Source organism: Coloeus monedula, assembly GCF_965178545.1.
Source record: "Coloeus monedula genome assembly, chromosome: 12".
Classification (NCBI taxonomy): Eukaryota; Metazoa; Chordata; class Aves; order Passeriformes; family Corvidae; genus Coloeus; species Coloeus monedula.
Window position 1 is genome coordinate 662,989 of NC_138792.1, and position 21,367 is coordinate 684,355.

The following is a 21,367-nucleotide window of genomic DNA, read 5'->3' on the forward strand; positions in this document are numbered from 1 at the left end:
GGGGTTTTTTGCCCTCTCTCACATACCCCATGAGGTTGAATCAAAAGCTGGCTGTGCCCTAGAACAGGGTTGGGGCATCCCCTGCCCCTATCCAGCACTGTTCAGTCCAGATGACCCATCCTCTTACATCATGTTTTGAGATGGCCCAAAATGAAAAAGAAACCAATCCAAAACTATCAATGATGGCTGTGAGAACAAAAACACCAGAGGAAGAGCAGAGCTGGGGGTACATACAGCTCCACACAGCCTGAGAAGAACCTCCTCCCTGCTTGTGCCCCCAAGTCTGCCCTGCACAGGTGTGACACAGGGGACAGAGATCTGCGGGTTCACAGCACTTTTCCCTACCACACACCCAGCCCCTGGGAAGGAGCTGCCTGCTCACAGTTCCAAAAACACATCTTGGCTCAGCCAGGGCCATCTAGGGGGGACTGAACCCCCCTGCAAAGGTGGGGAGCTGCCAGGTTTTCCCAGCTGGGGAACAGCACCAGCCCAGCAACCTCACCAGTCCCATCCCAGCAAGTCCCAGCCTCTTCTCCAGTGCCATCACTCTCCCCCCTCTTCCCAGCCACAGACACACTTTGGGGCGCAGGTATATATAAAAAGTAGAGTTTATTGCCATTTCTATCTAGATTTACACAACAGTGTCACCGCTTCTGACATCAAAAGCAATGTCCCATCACGTCCCAGAGAACAGGCCAGGGACAGAGGGGAGCCCAGGAGCACGGGCTGGCTCCTCCACCCCAGTGGGTTAGAGCACAGCCTGGCTTGTGGCTCTGCCCAATGGTCAGTCCAGATCCTCCCCGCGCTGCCACATGGTTCTGTCACGTGGGATGCCAGAGAGGAGTGAATCTGTCCCCTCCTTGGTGCCACTTGCAGTAGTTGGCTGCCCACTGACAGCCTCTCACCATTCCAGTCTGCCTCTGAATGCCCCAGCTGTTCAGATGGGCACGGCTGGCCCAGAGCGGGCACCCCACAGCCTCAGAGGCACCTCTCATGCACATGTTTATACACAGATACAGCTACAGAAGATGCCCAAACTAACAAAACAAGCTTTTTTTCCTTGTAATCCCCACACTGCTGTGCGTTCAGCCATGGACTATGCTGCAGCTGCCATCCCTGGTGCTGCTCAGTCCTGGTCGGGTTCCAGCAGGCTCCAGGGTGGCTTGTGGGACATACCTGCTTCGCTCACTAAACATCGGTCTCCCTCCAATGTCAGGCTTTGCCAGAAAGAGACACCCCCCTGCAGAATGCAACCACGGCCTGGGGCTTGGCGTGCACTCCTTCCAACCGCAGGTTACCATCATGGTGCCAAAGACTGCCCAGCTCTGCTCGTCAGCAGAGCCCAGGACAGGTACCACAGATCTCCTCCTGGCACCTGGTGGGTGGTTGGATGGGGAGGAGGGGTCAGCTGCCCCTGTCTTCCTTGCAGAAGAGCATCCTCATGAAGGAGACGGCCGCTGGCTCTGCGGGCTGGCCAGGGCTGCCCAAGGGGCACGGCTCAGTGCCAGGGTCTGGCAGTCCTTCGTGTGAGATGAAGGCGGAAACGATTTTGCAGGAGATTAAGTAGAAAGAGTTCTGTGGCTCTGCCCACCCCGAGGACAGAGCCACCTTACACCGCAGAGCCCCCGGAGTGCTGGGCCGGGGCAGCCACCCCGGGGCTCTGCTCCTCAGGGCACAGAACCTCTGCTGGGAGCCGGGACTGGAACTTCTCCAGCTGCTCAGGGCTGGCCAGGGTCTTCAGGAGGCTGTTCTCACGCTCCAGCTGGGAGTTTTTCTCCAACAGTTCCTTGATTTGCTCTTTCAGGACCTCCACCTCCTCCCGCACAGCATACATCAGATGATTTTTCACAAGATCCTTCAAAAGACCATGGAAGAGACTGATCAATGGAGAGTAATGCCCTGGGGGTTGCTCCCTCCCTTTCCCAAGTCCTGAGGAAAGTGCCACATGCTGCAGAAGCTTTTTCCAAGGACTATCCCTCCCCACACCCAACCTGGCCAGTATAGTTCCCTCAGCCGCCATCTCTCTGGTATCTCAGCATCCAGAAGCACTCTCCAGCCCCCTCCCCAGCCCCGGGGTTTGGGGGGCTGGAGTTCCCGAGCACCCAAGGAACCCGGCTCGGTCAGAGACCCCCAAAGTCCCCCTCCATGACCACCCTCGCTCCCTGCGCACTGCGGAGTGGCTGGAGCCAATGAGCTTCGCGGCGGTCGCAGACAAAGAGCAGCTCTGCCTGGCAGCTGAATGGGGAGTGGGGACCCCCGTGGGCAGAGGGACCCCCCGCCCTCGGCAGAGCACCCACCCGGGAGCAGGAAGCCCACCCCCGGGCATAGCACCCGCGTGGTGACGGGGGAAGGTGCGGGGGGGGGGGGCGCAGCGCTGCAGCTCACCATCGCCTGCTCGATCTTGTTGTCGATGGCCACCACGCTGGCTCCGGAGGCGCTGGAAGAGAGTGGAGAGGCCGGGGGTCAGCACCGAACACCTCCCTTCCACAGGGGTACGTGCACCGCGACACCTCCCCCTCACCAGTGCATCGGGGCGTCCCCCTCCCCAAGGGAATTCATGACACACCGGTCGCGTGTGCCCTTCACTCCCGGAGCAGCAATGCCCCCCCACCTCATCAATCGGGGGTCGCAGTGGGCCCCCCCGGGCACCGGGACGCCCCTTCCCCCGGATCTCCGCGGCGAATGGCCGAGGCACCACGGCGCACCGGGGCTGCCCCTACCTGTTGTCGAGCTTCACGGAGACCACATCCCCCCCGAGCAGGGAGGAGAAGAAGGAGATGGAGAAGTTGTGGAGCTGGTAGACAGCCACCTCCATGGGGGACTGGTACATGCCGGTGCTCATGGCTGCGGGCGCAGGGATGCACACACACACACGGAGCAAAACGCACTGCGGGGCCCCCGCGCCGCCCCCGCTTATATCGGCGGCGCCCGCCCTGCGGGGAGGGGCGAACGCGGCCGGGACCGCCCGGCGCCCCGCAGCGCCGCGTCGGGGGCTGCGCCGGTACTGCCCCCCGGTACGGCACACTGCCCCCGGTACTGCCCCCCGGTACGGCACACTGCCCTCCGGTACTGCCCCTGGTGCGGCACACTGCCCCCCGGTACTGCCCCCGGTACTGCCCCCCGGTACTGCCCCCGGTGCAGCACACTGCCCCCCGGTACGGCACACTGCCCCCCCCGGTACTGCCCCCGGTACTGCCCCCCGGTACTGCCCCCCGGTACTGCACACTGCCCCCCGGTACTGCCCCCGCTACTGCCCCCGGTACTGCCCCCGGTGCAGCACACTGCCCCCCGGTACTGCCCCCCGGTACTGCCCCCCGGTACGGCACACTGCCCCCCCGGTACTGCCCCCGGTGCAGCACACTGCCCCCGGTACTGCCCCCGGTACTGCCCCCCGGTACTGCCCCCCGGTACTGCCCCCCGGTACTGCCCCCCGGTACGGCACACTGCCCCCCGGTACTGCCCCCTCACACCGTGTACTGCACCCCTCTGCAGCCCCTCCTCCCCTTCCAGTTGAACCACAGCACGGCACCATCCCAGTGCAAGAACCCCGCGCTTCAGCACTGTGTCCCCCCTACTCTGCAGCCCCACCTCACATCCGTTGTCTGTTGCAAGCACAGTCCTGGCACCCCCGGCATCCTTAGTACAACCCCGCACAGCCCACACACCTCAGCATGTCCTTCCTGTGCTCCTGGGCACCCAGGATGGGGGTTCAGTGAGGGGGACACACGCACCTGCTTGGGTGCTCGCAGAAGGGGTGAACCCGGTCTGCATTTGTAGGTGCAGCCTGCAGGTCCCTCACAGTGAGGCCTCGTGATTGTGAAGTGGGGGCATGAGGGAAAGGGGAGCCACGGGCATTCAAAATACAACCCGGGGTGCAAAACAGAAACGGGAGGGAAAACCAGGAACGGGCTGCTAAAAAAACCGGGGCGCATAACAGAAACGGGGGTGCAAAACAAACAGAAACAGGAGTGATAAACAACAGAAACGAGAGCAGAAAAACAACCCAGGCGTAAAAAACAACCCCAGGAGGGGAAACGAAAACCTGCGTGCAGAGCAAACCCGGGGTGCAGAACCAACCCAGAGTACGGAACACGCCTCCAGGCTGCAGAACAACAACTGCGGGGTGCAGAACAAACCCGGGGTACAGGACAACACCCTCGGGGTGCAGAACAGCCCCCGGGTACAGAACAAAGTGAAGGTACAAAACGAACTCGGGGTACAGAGCAAAACAACTCCAGGGTGCAGAGCCAACCCGGGGTGCAGAGCAACAAATCTAGGGTGCAGAACAATGACTTTGTGGTGCGGAACAAATTCGGGGTACAGAACACGCCCAGGGTTCATAAACAACAACCGCGGGATGCAGACCAAACCTGGGATCCAGAACAAAATCGGGGTCCAGAACAAACTCGGGAGCACTAAACACCACCACCCCTGGGCTGCAGAACAGTGCCGGGGTACAGGAGTACAGAACAACCACACCCTCGGGGTGCAGAACAACGACCCCGGGGTGCCGCAGAAACTCGGAGTACAGAACCGTCCGGGCGCCCTGGGCCGCGGCGGCCCCGCCCGCCGTTGCATAACCCCGCACCGGGCGGGGGGGCCCCCCCGCGGACACGGGCGGCACTGCAGGCGCTGGGCCGGGGTGCACGGCCCGGGACGGCTCTGCCCGTGTTCGCGGGCAGCGGCATCCCTGTGTGTGCGCACGCGTGTGCAAGCCCCGGGGTCACGACGGGTCCTTCTCGCGTCCACAGAGCGACTTACACATAGAGCGAGAGGGTCGCCTCCGAGGGGTGGAAGCAGGGCCCCTAGAACGCCCCCCGCATCCCGGGGGCTGGGGTGGCACTGCCCACGCGGTGCTGCCCCCACTGCCCTTGGCTGCCCACTTATCTCTGCCCTCTGGATATGGGCCTGGGGGAACTTTGCTCAGTGGATGCCTGCTGCCCCTGCCTCCGGGGGCTCATCACCCTGAGGCTGATGCTGGATGGCAGAGCCCACACACGGCATAGCGTCCAAGAAAGCGTTAGCGCTGGCAGGGCACGTGCACCCCAGGGGTGCTGCAAAGGACACCAAATGCCCCAATCCAGGGGGGACTGAATGTGCCTGCACTTGGCTGTTGGAAGAGGCCAAGCAGCCCTGACTAGTGGGTGTGCTGCTGTGACCCTTCCTGAAGCGGGGAGGGGGAGCAGAGTGGAATTTCCCCATCAGAAAGGGAAACTGAGGCACAGTGCAGCACGGCTCCTGCTGGGAGCAAGACCTAGCCAGGCAGCTCTCCACAAATCACAACCCCCTCCCAGGGCAGGGTGAGAATGCTGTGCCGCCTGTGGACCACAGCCGGGCGTATGCGGGTGCCTCAGGACATGCGCGTTTGATGCGAGGACGTGAGAAAGCATTTTCTCCCTGGTGGGCCCATCTGGGACCTGTGGGGGGGATGATGCACATCCCCCTGTGTCAGCACTACTCCAGCCCATGCAACGCTGCTGAGCAGGGACTGAGCAGGGTGCTGGCACTGCAGAGAGTAGGCAGGGCTCTGTCCCCCAAGCCCCGGGGCTGGCCTGTGCTCCCCCCTCACCCACACCAGGCCCTACTTACCAGTCCCTCCTTCTGAAGAGGCTCGGGGAGTACGGCGGCGGGAAGGCCATGCCACCCCGTGACCCCCTTCCAGCCCCTCTGTTCCCAGGGGCGATGCTGGCTCTGCCTGTGGCTGCGTCCCCCCAGCTTGCAGTGGCAGAGACAGCCCGGGTGTTGGCTGCATCCAGGGGCTCCAGCCACGGGGTAAACATGCTGGGGGATGACCTCAGCTGCACTCAATTGGCCCTTTCAAGGCCGATGGCCAGTGTGCCATCCCGAGCTGCGCGGGTGCCCCCCTCCCTGGGGGGATGAAAGGCCTCTGTGTGCACTTGTCCCCAGAGTGGCTGGTGGTGGGCTTGGTGGCAGCCCCTGGGACACAGCTTTGTTCCCTTGCTGGGACAAGTCCAGACCACCCACACCAGGGGTCCCTTGACTCAGTTTCCCACTGCAGCTCATGAAGCGTGCTGGTTTCACTGTGGAAAAGACAGAAGAGATGGGGAGAGCATTTTCTCCCACAGCTGTGCCACCTTCTGCAGAGAGGTGTCAGCAACAGGGAGGGGGGGTGGGCAGACCCCAGCCTGCCCCCAGCCCTGGCAGCTGTGCCTGTTTTCCCTCCTGTGATCCGGCCCCCTGACTCCTGGCTCAGCCTCCTTCCCAAAGGAAGCCCTAAATCATTAGTGGCAGGGTCCAAGGGCTCCAGAATGGGCAGACCAGAGCCTGGCTGGTGGTCCTTGTCTCACAGCTTGAGGTTCCCGGTCCCTGCCTGGTACCTTTCTGATGCAACACTCAGGCACCAAGGACTGAGGAAAAAACCAAGGAGTTCTGCAGCTGCTGGAGTGAAGCTGGAAAATGCTTTGGGGGGGAGATTGCTTCAGCTCTGCCACCTCCAATATTTTCCCCATGGAGCTGGGTCTATTGCAAAAATAAACCAGAGTAAGTCACTGATTTCCCTGCAGTCCCCCTGGGTCTTTCCAGCCAGCCCTGCCCACATCACTGCTCAGGGCATGGACTCCTCAGTCTGAGGCTGGGCAGGATGCTGTCGGCCTTTGAGAGGCCACAGCGCGGGATGCTCTGGAGGGATGAAGAAGCAGAAGTTTCTTTCCAGGCACTCAGTAAATGAGGGATCCCTATGCAGCCTGTGGCCAGGGCAGGTCAGGCCGGGCAGGGGGGCTGCAGCCCCCTCGCAGCCCTACACCCTCACGTGGGGATGCGGCTCCTGAACGTTTCGCTGGGTGCACACGCCCACGGCACACCTTGCAGCCCCTACAAGCGAGTCCTGCCCGCACATGCGCGTGCACACGCAGCACGCCCACACCCCCTGCATACACACGTGTGTTTGCAGCCCACACGAGCGTGTGCCCTGCACACAGGGACACACCCTGCACATGCATGTGCGCATTGGTGCGCCCTGCTCACACACATGTGCAAGCACATTAGTTTAGTACCTGGAGCTGACGATCTTGGGGGTCTTTTCCAACCTGAATGTCTCTGTGACCCCGTGACACACTCTGTGTGCCAAACAAATGCTGCTGTTCCGTGTGCAGATGCACGAGCGCTGCCGGCACCCCCTGCACATGCTGCCCTGACTAACAGCTGACACACGGCCCTGCCTGTACCCCTGGTGTCAGCGGCACGGCGCAGGACAGCTCCGCGTGCCCCTGCATAGCGGGAGGGCATCCCCAGCCCACGGGTGTCACCTGTAGCCCTGCTGGCACCTCCACAGTGGGAGCAGCAGCTCCCAGCTCTGCTGGACTCTGCTTTGTGCCAGCTCTCCCCAGGAGCACCTCTGAGCTGCCCCAATGCCCCCACAGCAGCAGGGTCCTACATGGGGCTCCAGCTGCACCCCAAGTGGTGGGGGGGCCCTTTCCTAGCACACCATGGCCCTGGCCTTGCCAGGCTCCTGTCCCACCACCTGCTCCTGCTCCTCTAAGCAGAGCAGGGTGGGAAACACACCACCTTGCTCTTCCTAAAGAGCAGGGCGCATGGACTCACAGTTACCCTGTGGCACCAGAGGCCACAGTGATGGGCGCTTGGAGCAAGCTGGGCGAGAGGGGCCAGTGCTGTGAACTGCATTCCCGAGGCAGCAGCATGGCAGCTCCTGCATCTACACACAGTGACAGGAGGTTCATCAGGCCAGGCCCAGCTCGTGCCTGTGGTTATTTTGGTAACAGCGACAGCAGTCGCAATACAGGCTAATTGTGACACTAATTGTTGTGCTCTCTGGGGGAAAAAAAGCACCGGTGGCTGTCATCGAGCAGTGAGGAGAGGTGGTGACACCAGCCAATGATGATATCACCCAAGCAGTGGCCCTGCAGGACACCCCAAAGCTGCCAGCAGCGCCTAAACCCTTACACAGCCTGTTCCTCAGCCCAGAAGATGCCAGCCTCCCTCCTGGGTGACATTAAGTGACAACCCCCTCCTCAGCAATTGGACTTGGAGTTCGGCAGGCCCAACAGAGCTCTGCCAGGCTGGAGCAAGGGGAGATAGGGAGTAGGACGAGGGGATTATCTCTTGCTGCCTGGCATCCCATACCTGCATAGTGCTGTGGGTCAGGGGACATGCCCTCTCCCCACAGCCCCAGGGACAAGATGTGCTGTTGTACTGAGCCCTGTGTGTTGGACCTGCACCAGGCACTGCAGTGCCACACACCAGAGGATGCTCCTGTCCTGGCAGCGGCCGATGGAGCCAGAGGGGTGGTTGGGGCTTCAGGAGCAGCCCTGGCTCCCCAGTCTTGGCTCTCCCCCTGCTCCAGGCTGTGCTCACAGCTCCGTGGCAGCGTTCCTGGCTTGCTCTCTCCCAAGGACTCAGCTCAATGGGAGGAAGGCCCTTCAGAGGGTCTGAGGCGTGGGAAATGTTTATAGCCTGGCCTCAGAGACACTGGAGAGCAAACTGGGAAAGGCGCAGAGCCAAGGCTGCCCAGGCTGCTCTGCAGAGCCAGATCTCCTGCTCCAAGGGTCAGAGCAGAGTGGGAGAGGAAAAGCTACTGCTTGCAAACACACAGCTAAGAAAACTCTGCCTGTCACAGCCCAAAATACTGCAACTGTGGTGGTGCCAGCCAAGGGACTGGGGATGCCAGTGCCAGGGCATCCTAGCTGTGCCCTGCAGGAATAGAGGGAAGTGTGGCTGGGGACACTGGTGATGGCTGGGGCCTATGGGAGACTGTGGCAGGAAGGGCTGGGTGTGGGACAAAGCTGAGGGGCTCCAGGTCTTGTCAGCAGCTTTGTCCCGGTTCTGGGAAAGGAGAGGTAATGCCAGGGGCTGCCCACAGGCAAACAGGCAGCTGGGTCATCTGCCATGCCAATCCCACCATCCTGAACAGCAACTGCCTGCCCTATGGCACTGGCATGGGGCTGTTGTGCCAGTCCCAAGGGCTGTGGGCCTAGCACTGCCAAAGTACACCAGTTGTCCAGATCTTGGTTTCCTCCTCCTGGAGATTCCTGGCTGAGCTGCTCCCTGAGGCCTGGCACTACCCCCCACCTCAGCTGGTGCCCTCCAGGAGCTGTGTGGGACATACAGAAGCCTCATGCAACCAAGAGCCCTGTGACATGGAGACCCAGGTCATGCCCATCAGAGCCTTGGAGGGGTCATAAATCACCCAATCCAGGGCATGTGCTGCTCCAGAGCAGAGGGTAACTATTCCTGGGCACACCTGGAAGTGCCTGGGTAGGGATGCACCGCCTGCCTGTGGAGCCGGTGCTGCTGGCCTTGCCTGGTCCCAGTCCCAAGCCAGGAGACATCAGAGGCATGTGTGGCCCACACAGAAGCGGTGGCCTCTGCCATGCTGGGGAACCCCAGGGAGGGTTTAAGTGAGGGAAGGCTGGAGGGGAACCTACCCTCGGGAAGGCTGACAGGGAACATGTCCTCCTTCCCTTCATGCCCAGTGGAGGCAGAGTGAGCTCTGTGTCCACGGGCAGGGGACACAGGTGACCCACCCTGCCAGGCAGCAGGCATGGGCAGGGATTGTTGTGTGGAGACTCCTCCAACCTGTCAGGCTGGAGGCAGTGTGGGGTGGTGGAGGGAGCCCTGGCAGGCTCCTGTGTCCAGCTGTGGGGCTGCCTGCTTCCTCTGATAAAGGTACTTGGCTGTACTCCCAGTTCTGGTTTTTTTCTAGCCTGCAAGTGCACACCCTCGAGCCAGCCTGCTGAGAGCTGCAATTTTTCTTTAACTTTGTCACCAGACCCTCTTCTTCCTCCTTTGCCCCCAGTAGGAGTTGCCTCCCAGCAGTTGCGTGAGGAGGGGAGGTCAGAGAGGACCCAGTTCCAGGCAAGTCCTTCTCGCCATGTAGGAAGGCCCCAGAGTCACAGCTTCCCCAGGCATGCTGGTGTAGGAGAGGAAGAGGAAAACCGGCTCATTTGGTTGTTACCAGCCCTGGATCATGTGGCCAAACATCCCACCTTGCCGGTGTTTGTCAACACCAGCCCCATGCTGCTGCCAACACAGTGTGGGCCCTGGGCACCCTTGCACCTCACTGCTCCCCCCAAAGGGTCCCACAGCTGCCAAACACTGAGGTGAGGGTGCCAGGTACGGCACAGCTCAGTGAAAACCCTGCAGCTTTCTCTGAGCATCGTGGCTGGCTGTTGGGGGAGTGCAGCTAACCCCGACCATGCTACCCCCTCCCATGGACCAGGGATGCCCAGCCCCAGGGAGGACGGCAGGCTGAACCCTTGGCGGAGCTTTAATCCACAAATCTGTCCGCAGAGCAAAGCGTTTCACACCCACGGGCCGGGGCTGGAGTCCTGTCATTGAACTCGCTGTTATCGCCTCCTGGTTACTCGCGCCCTGCCCCGGGGCTCCTGCCAGCCACGGCTCTGCACTCTAGAACTGTCCTTGCTTCTTAGCGTACTGTGTCATCCTGGACAGCCCCAGCTGGATCACCCACAGATCCTGGCTGCCCTTTTCTGGTCCAGTTCCAGGGGAGTGGGGATAGAGCCTAGGTGGTTGCGACACTGAAGGGCCCCCCCGCAGCACGAGGGCCACGCGGCGCCCTTGAACCCCACGGCAGGTGGGCAGGGGGCTGCCAGCCTGGGTTCTGCCCCTCACCCAGCTTTGCAGCGATCCCCAGCCCGAGAGAGGAACCCCAAAGCAGGGCCTCTGGCATCCTCCAAAAACAATCCCAGGCCCCTTTTCAGGCAAGAGCGGGCGCTCCGAAGCCCTGCTGGGCGCTGGCAGCTGCTGCCCTGCGGCGTGCGGGAGTGCCCGCTCGCTAATTGGGAGGCAGCTCGTTATGTAATGAGGACGGAGGCAGGGGAGCTGCGAGAGCTGTGCAGCGCACCCCACGCTGCCCAAGTCTGCTCTTCCAGCCCAGCATAAGCCCTGTTTATGGAACCCCTCAAGCCCTTCACTGGTCCCTTTCACAGGTCCTGGTGCTCTCCTGCCTGGCCGAATGCTTGGAGGGAGCCCCAGCAAGAGCCCAAGCAGCCCCACAAGGCCCGAGGGACAGCTGGACCCCGCTGGGGGTGCGAAGCCCGGACAGACCAGAGCCGGCGGGGGCCGGGGACACAGGAGCTGTGCTCGGCTGGAGCATGAGCCAGCACCCGCAGGAGGTCAGGCAAGGACATGTAGGGCGGCACAGCTTCAGCAGAGACGGTTATTAATACCCCGCCTGGCCTTTGCAAGGAATCCCGGGCATTTCAAATCAGGGACCTTTGCTGAAACCCTGCCGTCCCTGACATTTCAGAACAATAACAATGTGAAAGACAATCGGTTGCTGGCAGGATGTATACCTGTGGCTCTGTGTGTGCCCGACCTCAGCAGCCAGCCCTCACCTCGCCTATGCCAACCCTTGGGGACAACCTGAGACCATCCCCTGCCTCCAAACCACCCAGAGCAGTCCTGCTCCATTTCACAGGCATATCACTGTGAAGGTCTCACTTAAGGAGATGAAAATGTCTTGTCCTGCCCCATGGCATCTGCCACCCTCTGCCAATTCGGCTGCCATCCTCAGGGAATTGTGAGTGGGGCTGGCAAGGACTGCATACCACCCTGATCCTGGAGTCTGGAGAGCCCAGAGTTTCTCCTGTGCTGCCAGAGTCATTCTGCAAAGCCCCCTCAAATAGATATATACATATATATAGAACTCAGCACACAGACAGAGGATGATCTCCTGTCCCAAAGCCAGCCATGTGCAGCACCTGGATAAATATAACTCGGAGCTCATTTGCAAAGCATCAGGATGGGCTGTAGCCTCTCTCGCCTCTCCAGCCCTCTTCTCCGGGGTAAAGTTGGAGATGATGATCTCAGAAGTCTTTTCCAACCTAAAGGGTTCTGTGATTCTCTGCCCTCTACAGAGAGGGTCTCAGTCCTTCCCAAGGGCAGGATCCACCTAGAGCCTCACTCACCTTGGCAGCCCACATAAAGTGCACGGACCCGTGCACGGTCATGTCCCCTGGGCACATGCACAGCTGCCAGGCTCTGACAACATATATCCCAAGCCCTTCCAAGCCCTTTGGTCCCATGCAGGTCATGGTGCTCCCCCAAAAGTACAGAGTCAGCTTTAACCCTCTTTGTGCTGGACAGTGGCCAGGGAGGTGGTGTCAGGTCCCAGCAGAGACCATCCAGGATCAGGCCATGTCTCACCAAGGAAGGGAAAGTGTGATGCTGGAGGGAGGGGGCATGATGCTGGGATCAGGGCAGACCCCTGCAGCCTCCGTTAGCTCCAACCTCTTCCTCATTTTTACAGTTCAAAGACAGAAAAAAATCCTGGCCAGCCTTTTCCCTGTAGGGCCATGCTGACATCCCTGGCTGACCTTGGGACACCTACTTCTGCCTGTGCAGAGCCAAGTGCCTGCCCCAGCAGATGGGTAGTGCTGGAGAATCCCCAGGGAACCAAGAGGATAGGCTCCTGAGAAGCTGACGTTGGCATCACCAGACTGGCTCGGCTGTGCCAGCCCCCTTGGCCATAGCCTTGTGGTTAGGGGCAAATGCTTCCCACCTAACGGGCTGGAGGGGCTGAGCAGGGCTCTTCTGTGCTTCAGAGAATGTTGGGAATACCCTTCTGGAGGGAGCTGGGTCTTGCAGAAGCAGGCAGGGACAGGCATGGTGCATTGTGTGGCGCACGCTGCTGCCAGCCCTGCCAAGCCACGCTGAACCCAGTGTGCTGCAGCAGAGCCCCCGTGAGCCTGGTCTGCCAGGACATGGCCCCCAAGGCTGCTGGGACGGGGTGGGGGTCCCAAGCCGTTGGGATGCCCATGATGGAGACCACAGCAGGCTTAGCTGGCTGCCTGCCTGACATCTTCCTGACGCTGGGAGGATTAGGGTGCACCAAGGTTGGCACCTCCCAGCAGTACAAGCTACTCCTGCCACTGAAACAAAATCTCTCCAGCACCTCAGTGGTGTGCAGGGCTTGCAACCAACACTGCAGGCCACAGGCCATGTGCAGATCTGTCCTGTGGGAGCAAAGCAAACAAAGCCCTGGTGCATGGTTCTGGAGGGGAGGGGGGCTCTCCTGGCCCCCTCCCTGGCAGAGTTGTCCCAGGGCCAGAAGGGGGAGAGTAGGACAGCTCGGTCCCACACCCACACCTCTCTCACGCTCATGCATGGCCCCTCTCCCCATCAATGTGTTCTTGTTGCTCCAGCCCACTCGACCAGCTGGAATGCTTGCCCTGGCCCTGCCACCCTGGGATGCCCTTTATGCCCTGGCTCCCCTCCTCCTGCATTGCTGCCGCAAAGTGACACCCGACAGATGGGAACAAGTGGTGCTGTGACACAAATGCCACCCTGGTACTGCTGCCCAGGCAGCTCTTGCTTGCTGGCCTGACCTTACAGTGGGAAGGGCAGTGCTGCCCTGCTTTGCCCAAATTCATGCTTCCCTCAACCACTCACACAGAGCTTCCCTGCCTCCCTGTGACTCCCTTGGCTTGCCCAGGCCTGGGAGAAGGTGGCCCCCAGCTCCTTTCATGGCTCAGACCAAAGGATGGGTCACTGCCCACCCTGTTGGATGGAGCAGCAGGTCTGGCAGTGCCTGCAGACGACCTGGCTATGCAGAAGTGTCCCCTCAGAGCCCAAAGCAGGATGGGCACAGGCTAGCCAGGCTGCCAGGTGTTGCCCAGGAGAGGCTGGGCAGGAGTGCTGGCATGACTGGCCAGTGTGGGCAAGCAGGCTGGCACGTACCTCCTCTCCCCACACAGAGCCAGGTAGGGCTCGCTTCGATCATGTGCCAGTACACACCCGGGGTGCTGCTTCCCTCGCAGTGCTGACCTTCTCCCACACCACCGTCTCCCTTCACCCCCCTGGCCAGGGAAAGGTGCTATGTGGCCATGGGCCTGCTCTCCCTGGACCACACACAATTTGGCTTGTGTCTGGCTCTGGGACGAGCAATCTTGGGTTAATGTTGGCATTACAGAGGGATGGCAAAGACCTTTCTGCCCACTTCATTAGCACCTGCAGGGAGAAGGTGTGCCCAGCCAGGGTAGTGGCAGCTGTCCTCCCTATACCTGGTGCTTCCATGTGAGCTTGGTCCCTTGGCATTGCTGAGATCTCCCTGGAGAGCAGTTTGTGATGCCCTGTGTGAGGACATGGTGGGGAGAAGCCCTTTCCACACAGGATCCCATGCACTCCTGGAACAGCAGGGTTTTCTGCAGGAGCATCAGCCCTGGAGGCAATTGGTCCAGAGCATCCCTTCCTTCTGCATCCCTGACAACATCCCTGCTGTGAGCAAAGGGTATGGAGAGTCTGGCAGGGGCCACCCAGCCAGAGAAACCCCCAGAGACAGGTTAGACATGATGAAATGTGTGTTGTCTGAGATGCCCAGCACTGATCTGACCCTGACTGAGTTGTCTCCAGCCAGCCCCAGAGCCAGACTCAACTCTGGGTTTAGGATCTTGGGGATCCCGTGCTGTCCTGGATGTCAGCCACACACAGGGATGTGTATCCACGCAACTTCCCCCTCCTCCTGTGTTGCTGTAGGAGCACATCAGCCAAAACAAGGGGCTCCAAGTGGTTTGGGTTCCCTGGTGCCAGCAGCAGGGTGCCCTTATCAGGCACGTTATCGGGGTGTTCCTCTGGCACCCACAATCCTCTGCTGTGTATGCTATCTCCTCTTGGATGCGTTGGCTCATTCCCCAGAAGGAGAAAGTTCAGGCTGGAGCACAACAACTGCAAACACAGGTGTGGGCACACCTGGCTCCAGGGCCTGGGGCCGTGCACCCGGCTGCCCCATGCTGTGCCACCTAGGGGTGACGAGGGATCAGCCAGGCAGCCTCCAGACCAAGGTGCCTGGACACTGGGTGTGACAGAGGGACACGGCTTTGCACCACACCATGGCACAGCCTGTCACTAACACAGTGCCTGGAGCCTCTTGGGACACATGGAAGACAGGCAGCAAGGAGTGCTAAGGGGCACTGACAGGGAGAAATCCATGTCCCCTGGCATCTCTGCTCACTCCCTACCTCACCAGGAGCACCACAGGTCCTGCTCCACCAGGGATGAATTCGAAAGCAGCCTGCTGTACCCATATCAGTGGCCTCTGGCCCATAGGCACTGTCACTGACTGCCCCAGCGAGCAGCGCAGGTGCTTGGCTCTGACCCCAGCCCTGGCAGCCCGTACTGGAGACAGTGTCTCGCTTCCCCCTTCACCAACGGTGCCAACTTGCTGCAGGCCCCCAGGGAAGAGGGGAACCTCTCGCTCCCGTTCCTTCTCAGCTGGGTAGGTTCACTGCTCCCCATACGGGCCAGGTACCGGTGCCTTGGCGGGTGTCCCAGCTCCTCCCTTCCCACCTGAGCGGCAGCTCGGCATTATGTAAGTGCAGGAAGAGCGTCTCCGTCAAGGCCGGCTCGAGGCAGCAGCCTCTCGGCGTCAGACGCTGGCTGGGCGAGGGGGCGGGCACGCCGGGGTGGCTCACACGCGTGGGGCAGCCACGTGTGAGCCCACCCGCGCACAGCCCGGGAGCGCGCCCACGGTGCATGTGCGTGTAGGGTGGGAAGGGGATGGCGAGGTGTCTCTGAACGCGTGGGTGCTGCTCCCCCCTGCGCTTTACCCTCCCACGGCGGAGCAGCAAGCCCCAGAGCTGCTGCTTGCCGTGCCAGCCATGCAGACATCTGTACCTGTCACACTGATGGGCCACAGGTCCCCCCAAGGTGGTGGATGTGTCCCACCCGCTGAAGACACTGGCAGCCTCGGGCACCTGTGGCACTACTGGCCCAGCTCGGCTCTCCCAGGCCGAACTGGGGAGACCCAGACCTGCTAGCCTCTGTACAGGCTGCGCCCCCACAGGGTGTCACCAGCTCTCTCTGTCACCAGAGCCAGCCCCACACAGCGCCAGTGCAGGACCTGAGACAGCTCTGTCCACTCCTCGCCCCTGGGGCTCACCTCATCAGGGCTGGGGAGCCTGCGGAGTGGTAGCCGCTGGGACCTCCTGTTCAGTGTCCTCTGTCCTCACTGCTAGAAGAGGGGAGCAGGGCAGACCCCGCGGTCCTGCCTCCTCAGTCCGCCAGGGAATGGATGGGAGCAGCCCCCAGCACGCCCGGCTGTGGGGGCACAGGCAGCCTGCCCAGAGCAGCCCCGAGACCAGCTCGGGCAGCGCAGAGACACTTTCCAGGGATGGGAAGTACCACTCCGGGCCAAACCTGTCTCCACGCCGGGGAGGGCCAGGGGAGCTGCCGAAAGGGCAGGAGCTGGCACCGGGACTCTCGGGTTCCCCACCCAGGCTCTCACTGACGCTCAAGATGGCTTTCGAGGCAGCACAGCTGCTTCCCAAGGAACCTGCTGCACTCTCCACGCAGGATGGGGCCGATGCCTGTCTGTCGCTGGACACTATCCATGCCCCTGCGGGCACTGTCTGTGTGGACAGAGGTAGCCAGGGAGATGAGCACAGAGTCCAGAGGCCAAGACACACAGCTGGGGGCTGTTGTCACTGCCCGGTACACACAGGGCACCACAAGACGGGCACGGCGGGCATGGCGGAGCAGAGCCACCCGGACCCGCACCCAGGGATGGGCTGGCACCACGTACGGACTCCGTGCCAGACGCGGCCACTCGTGCCTCTCCCCACCCAGATCCCACCGGCGCTGACACCCCCCAGCCCGGGGGTCACACAAGTCCCCCTCTCTTGCCAGTGCCACACCACTGCCAGCTCCGAGCTTGCTGCCCCAGGGCGCCCGGCGACTCCCAGGCTCCCGGCGGTGACACCCACCTGTGGAAGAGGAGGAGGATGGAGAGCAGGGTCTGGTCGATGTTCCTGTTGCAGATGCCCTGGTTGAAGAGGTAGCAGGGGTCCCGCACGACGGGCTCCAGGGAGTCCTGGCGCATGATGGAGCTCAGCTTGTCGGTGTTGAGGTTCTGTCGGACCAGCTGCTCCCGCAGCTGCCGGAAGCTGCTCACGGTGGGGCTGCCCGGGTTGTTGTTCTCGCCCCCAGCCCCCTCCTCCAGCCCGCTTCGGTTGGCCAGGTCCAGGCAGCAGCTGCAGCAGTCCAGCCCCACGGGCGACCGGCACTCCTCCGCGGGCGACGAGGACATCCCGGGTGTCCCCGCGCCTGGCCACGGCGGCGCCGCCGGGGCCGCTCCCGGGGCCGCGGAGGGCGAGCAGCTGCAGGACGCGCCCGGTGTCGAGCGCCGCGAGCGGCCCCCGCCCGCCCCGGCCCCGTTCCGCCCGCCCCGGTCCCGCCCGGTCCCGCCCGGCCCCGCTCCGCCCCCGCTCCGCCCCGGCCCGGCCCCGTTCCGCCCACCCGGCCGCGCCCCTCCCGCCGCTGCTCCGCTCCTCTCCGCTCCGCCCCGGCCCCGCTCCGCCCCGGCCCCGGCCCCGCTCCGCCCCGGCCCGGCCTCTCTCCGCTCCGCCCGCCCACCGCCCCCCACCTCGAGCCGCCGTTGCCGCGCAGCGCGCCCACCCCACGCGCGGGTCCGGGAGAAGTTGGCGAATTGTAACATGGGGTGGCATGGGATGACAAAGGGCCACGGTGCCCCATTCCCGGTGGGGACTCTCGCTCCGCTCTGTGCTTTCCGGGGGCGGCGTGGGGGCTCAGGAGGCTGGCGCTGCCCGCAGCATCACTCCCTGAAGCACTGACGCGGGCAGCCCGCGTGGCTCCGGAGACGGGGCAGGAAAGAGGAAAAACGGGACGAAAGGTCCCTGGATGGGGGAAAAAGCTAGGAAGGACCTGGCTCCACTGCTGGGAACGTCTGGGAGCCGCCTCGCCCGGAGCCAAGCCAGGCATGCGTGGAACGCACGAGGGCTTCGGGCTATGGATGGGCGCGTTGAGACTCGCGGCAGGTGCCTGGGGCTCGGAGATATGCGAGGGAAAATGGGGATTTCTAGGCGGACGAGAAGTGGCTTCCCCGGCACTGTTGCGTCTTAGGGTGAACATTTGTGCCACCAGTGACCTGCACTGGGGGGCTGGCGAAGAGTGGCTGGGGCATATGCTGCTGTCCTGGTGGTGCTGGGGCATGGGACAACACTTCAGAGAGGTGGGGACGACTGGGCTGGGACCCTCGGAATGGGATTCGGGAAGGTGACAAGTCCCGGCTTCGAAGCACACGCAGAGATGGGTGAGAGGGGGGCCGCAGGGCTGGGCTGCCATCGCTGCCGGTCAATGAGTCCTGAGGACCAGCCCGGGGAGCCCTCAGCCTTCAGAGAGATGAACAACCGGGAGCTGGTAGGGAAGGGCTGGGCAAGGGTCCAAGAAAGCAGAGCTGCCGAGGGGAGGAGCAGGCAGGCTGGGGAAGCCCGCTATGGGCAGGCAGGACAGAAGGGCGGCAGGACGGTCTGTACAGCGGGGTTGCAAAAGGGCTGGTGGAAGGAGGTGCAGGAAGCAGCCATCGGAGGATTGCAGCGTGTCTGAAGGGCGCGGGATTGATAAGAGATAAACCGGGTCAAAATCGCGCTGGGCAAAGCCACCAGATCACTGGAACAGCAGGGGCCCCGGTGGCAGTGCAGTGCCCGCCGGGGCTGTTAACGGGGTAGCTGCTGCCACTGAAGGAGCGGCAGGAGTGGCCAACAAACATTCCTGTTCCCTGTTCAGCATGAAGAAGGAAAATGCATCCCATGAGCATGAAGCCGTTTCCAGGCCATTAGTAACCAAGGGAGTGATGAGACATCGGCCACCACAAATCCACAGCTGGGAGAGTGGCCACAGTGACCTCAGGCACGGCTTCCCATGCCAGGCCCCATCAGACCTGCGGACCAGCAGGATCTGGCTCCCGGTGGAGGTGGCATCAGCGTAGGGTCCAGGTGTGGGCGGGGGGAACCGTCAGCCCTGGGACGATGCTGAAAACAGGTGAATTCTTGAAGGACGGACGACCCACAAGCTGCCCCAGGAGTGTCCCCTCCTTCTATGCACTGGTGGATGCTGAGTGCTGGTTTTGAGCTCCTTCCTCAGGCCTTCTAGTGGGTGATGAGGGAGGGAAGGGTAATTGAGCCTTACTCATCTGCCCTGTGGCAGGGGCCAGTGAGGGGGGTCCCTGGTGACTCCACTGTTGCTAGGACCCACGGAAACAGGAGGGTGCTGAGATTTCTTTTCTTCCATCCCTCCGGATTCAGAGCGGCCCCCGAGCGCTGCGCTCCGGCCGCCCCCTGGGCGGAGCCGAGCCCCAGGCCGGGCTCCGGGGGCGGGCGGCCGCGGGCCCGCGGGAGGCTGCTGCCACCGCGTGGGCACAGGGGGAAGGACAGGCGCCCAGGGCTGGCGCCCTTTCCTCGGCCACGGCTCCCCCAGTGGCTGTGCCCCGGGCCCGTGGGGTTCTGCCCGGCCCCGACGGCGCTGGAGGTGGCTCCGGGTGCAGCTCGCTGACTCTTCCAGGCTCCTTGTGCCTTTTGGCTGTGCCTCTTCGCCCACGGCCCCTCCAGCTGCACCAGAGCCGCCACACAGGGCTTGGGGCTGCTCCCCGGCCATCAGCTCGTCTCTCCTCATCTGCAGCCGGTACACATCATCTCACGTGCAAGCCACGATGAGCTTCCTAAAGCCCCAGATCCGGGAGCCACATGGTGGTTCAAGGTGATCAGCTGGTGGCGGCAGCTGGAAAGTAGGTTTCCTATGTTTAGCTCTGGCCTTTTTGGGTCCTGCTGTTCACGGGACTGGGACAGTGCTAGTTTCTGCACAGCCGCTTCCCTCAAGGGCACCCGCGTGCTCAACACCCAGGAGTGTCATTGCAGCCCTAAGCCACAACCGGCACAGGGTGGCATGCTGGAAGGAGTGGGGACTCAGCTGGGTCTGAGGCAGACCAGGAGGGCAGGGACAGCTTTGGCCCCGAAGGGCATTGCACTCAAAGGGGCTCCCTCAGCTCTGAAAGGGATTCCCTATTCCTGGCTGAAATGCAGGGTGCTCTGCTCCCAGCTCAGGGCAGGGACTTCAGTCCTGCTCCGACTTCTCCTCCAGTCCCCCGGACAAGAGAGGGTAGTGGACTGGGAAGGAGAGAACAGGGGGAATGTGTGGGGCTGCGGGGGTCTGGGTTCAGTCAGCTCTGTGCCAGCCATGTCCCCAGCCATGTGCCATCTGTCTGTCCGGCACCTGTCCAGGTCCCGCAGCCACAGCCCCTCTCCCCAGTGCTCACTTTGGGAGGGCCCTCTCTGTGGAGTCTGGGAGAGAAGATTGTCCTGTTCTCAGGTGGTGTCCAGATCACCTCCTCTCCTCAAATACTCTGCTGCAGCTGGGTCAGTGCTAGGCAGGGCTCTGGGTGCAATCTGCCTGTCCTGCCTTCCCCGTTCCTTCCCTCTTGGTCCCGTGGTGAGAGCTGGCTCATGCCACTGGGCCATCTGCTCCAGGGGAGCCCGCCAGTGCCAGGCCCCTGCCAGGCGACCCCCCCGCGCCTCCACGGGTGCTAAGAATAACCAGCACCGTCAGCAGCCGTGGTATTTGCAGGCACCGCTGGTGCCACCCCCATGCCAGCCTGCTGGGCACAGGATCCATCTGCTGCCTGACGTAAGTCACCAGCCATGGGGGGAGATGGGTGGGCAGTCTTGGGGGGCCACGTGTGGCTGTGAGGAGGGGTCCTGTCCCCTCCCTCCCCCCCCCCCCGCCGCCTGAACAGGATCCAGGAAGTTCTGGTGGGACACGGAGGCATTTCTGCCCAGCACCCAGCACAGGGACCTGGGCAGCTGCCTGCCTTTCTTTTGTCCTGCTTTTCCCAGTGCTCCACAAACAGACACCCTGTCCCCAGTTCTGCAGCACCCCTGGGAGATCGGGGCAGCCCCAGGGCTGGTGACTGTAGCCCCGCCTTCCTGCCTGCGGAGGGATGGGGACCCAGCAGGTTCAGTCACATGGAATGGGGTCTCCATTCAGGGAGATGAGCCACCCCAGAGCGGCTCACTGTGGTGAGAGCGGTGTTGTGCAGATGGGGCAGCTGAGTTGCTGCAGAGGATACGCGAGGTGGTGGGAGCCCTCCCTCCTCCCTGCAGTGGGCTTGAGGGGACACAAACTGCCAGGCACCTGTGTGCCTGAACACGTGTGTGTGTGTGTGTGTGCGCTTCCCTTCCTCATCCTCACCTCTGTGGGGCCTCTCTGTGCTCCAGCTGGTGTTGGCAGTCACAGCAAGTATCAGGAATGTCTTATTTTTGGTGGCATTTGAAACAATGTGCAAATACTCAATGAGACACTAAATCTTTCCCCTGAAGCTTGTGAGCTGCCTCCTCATGGCAATAAACCCCAGTTTTGAACATTTTGAACTGTAAGAAGTGCTTTTGGCTGTGAGTCCCTCCTTCCAGCCATTTTGGAGGGAAACGCTTTTTCCAGATGTAAAGGCCCAAGTAGAAGGAGGTTTGTGCACACCAAGAGGCAGTTTTGTGACAACCCACGGGACAGTCCCATCAGTGCTGCCATTTTTCCTCGTATCTGCTGGCAGCTGTACTGGGATTATCCCAAGTTGGTAGTTCAAGGCACA

The 21,367-nt window shown here is 62.1% G+C and overlaps 1 protein-coding gene across 2 annotated transcripts; it reads right to left on the bottom strand.

The window, feature by feature from the left end:
* Positions 1 to 590: 590 nt before the first annotated feature.
* On the bottom strand, positions 591 to 17,084 carry TSC22D3 (TSC22 domain family member 3). Of its 2 annotated transcripts, none has more exons than XM_082289229.1 (3): positions 16,698 to 17,084; positions 2,386 to 2,437; positions 591 to 1,855 (listed from the first exon to the last, which is right to left on the bottom strand). In XM_082289229.1, the coding sequence occupies exons 1-3, from the start codon at positions 17,018 to 17,020 to the stop codon at positions 1,610 to 1,612; spliced, it is 621 nt and encodes a 206-aa protein (XP_082145355.1). In that variant the 5' UTR covers positions 17,021 to 17,084; the 3' UTR covers positions 591 to 1,609. The 2 variants fall into 2 exon arrangements, with proteins under 2 accessions (XP_082145355.1, XP_082145356.1); XM_082289230.1 differs by lacking the exon at positions 16,698 to 17,084 and adding an exon at positions 2,721 to 3,083.
* Positions 17,085 to 21,367: the final 4,283 nt, after the last annotated feature.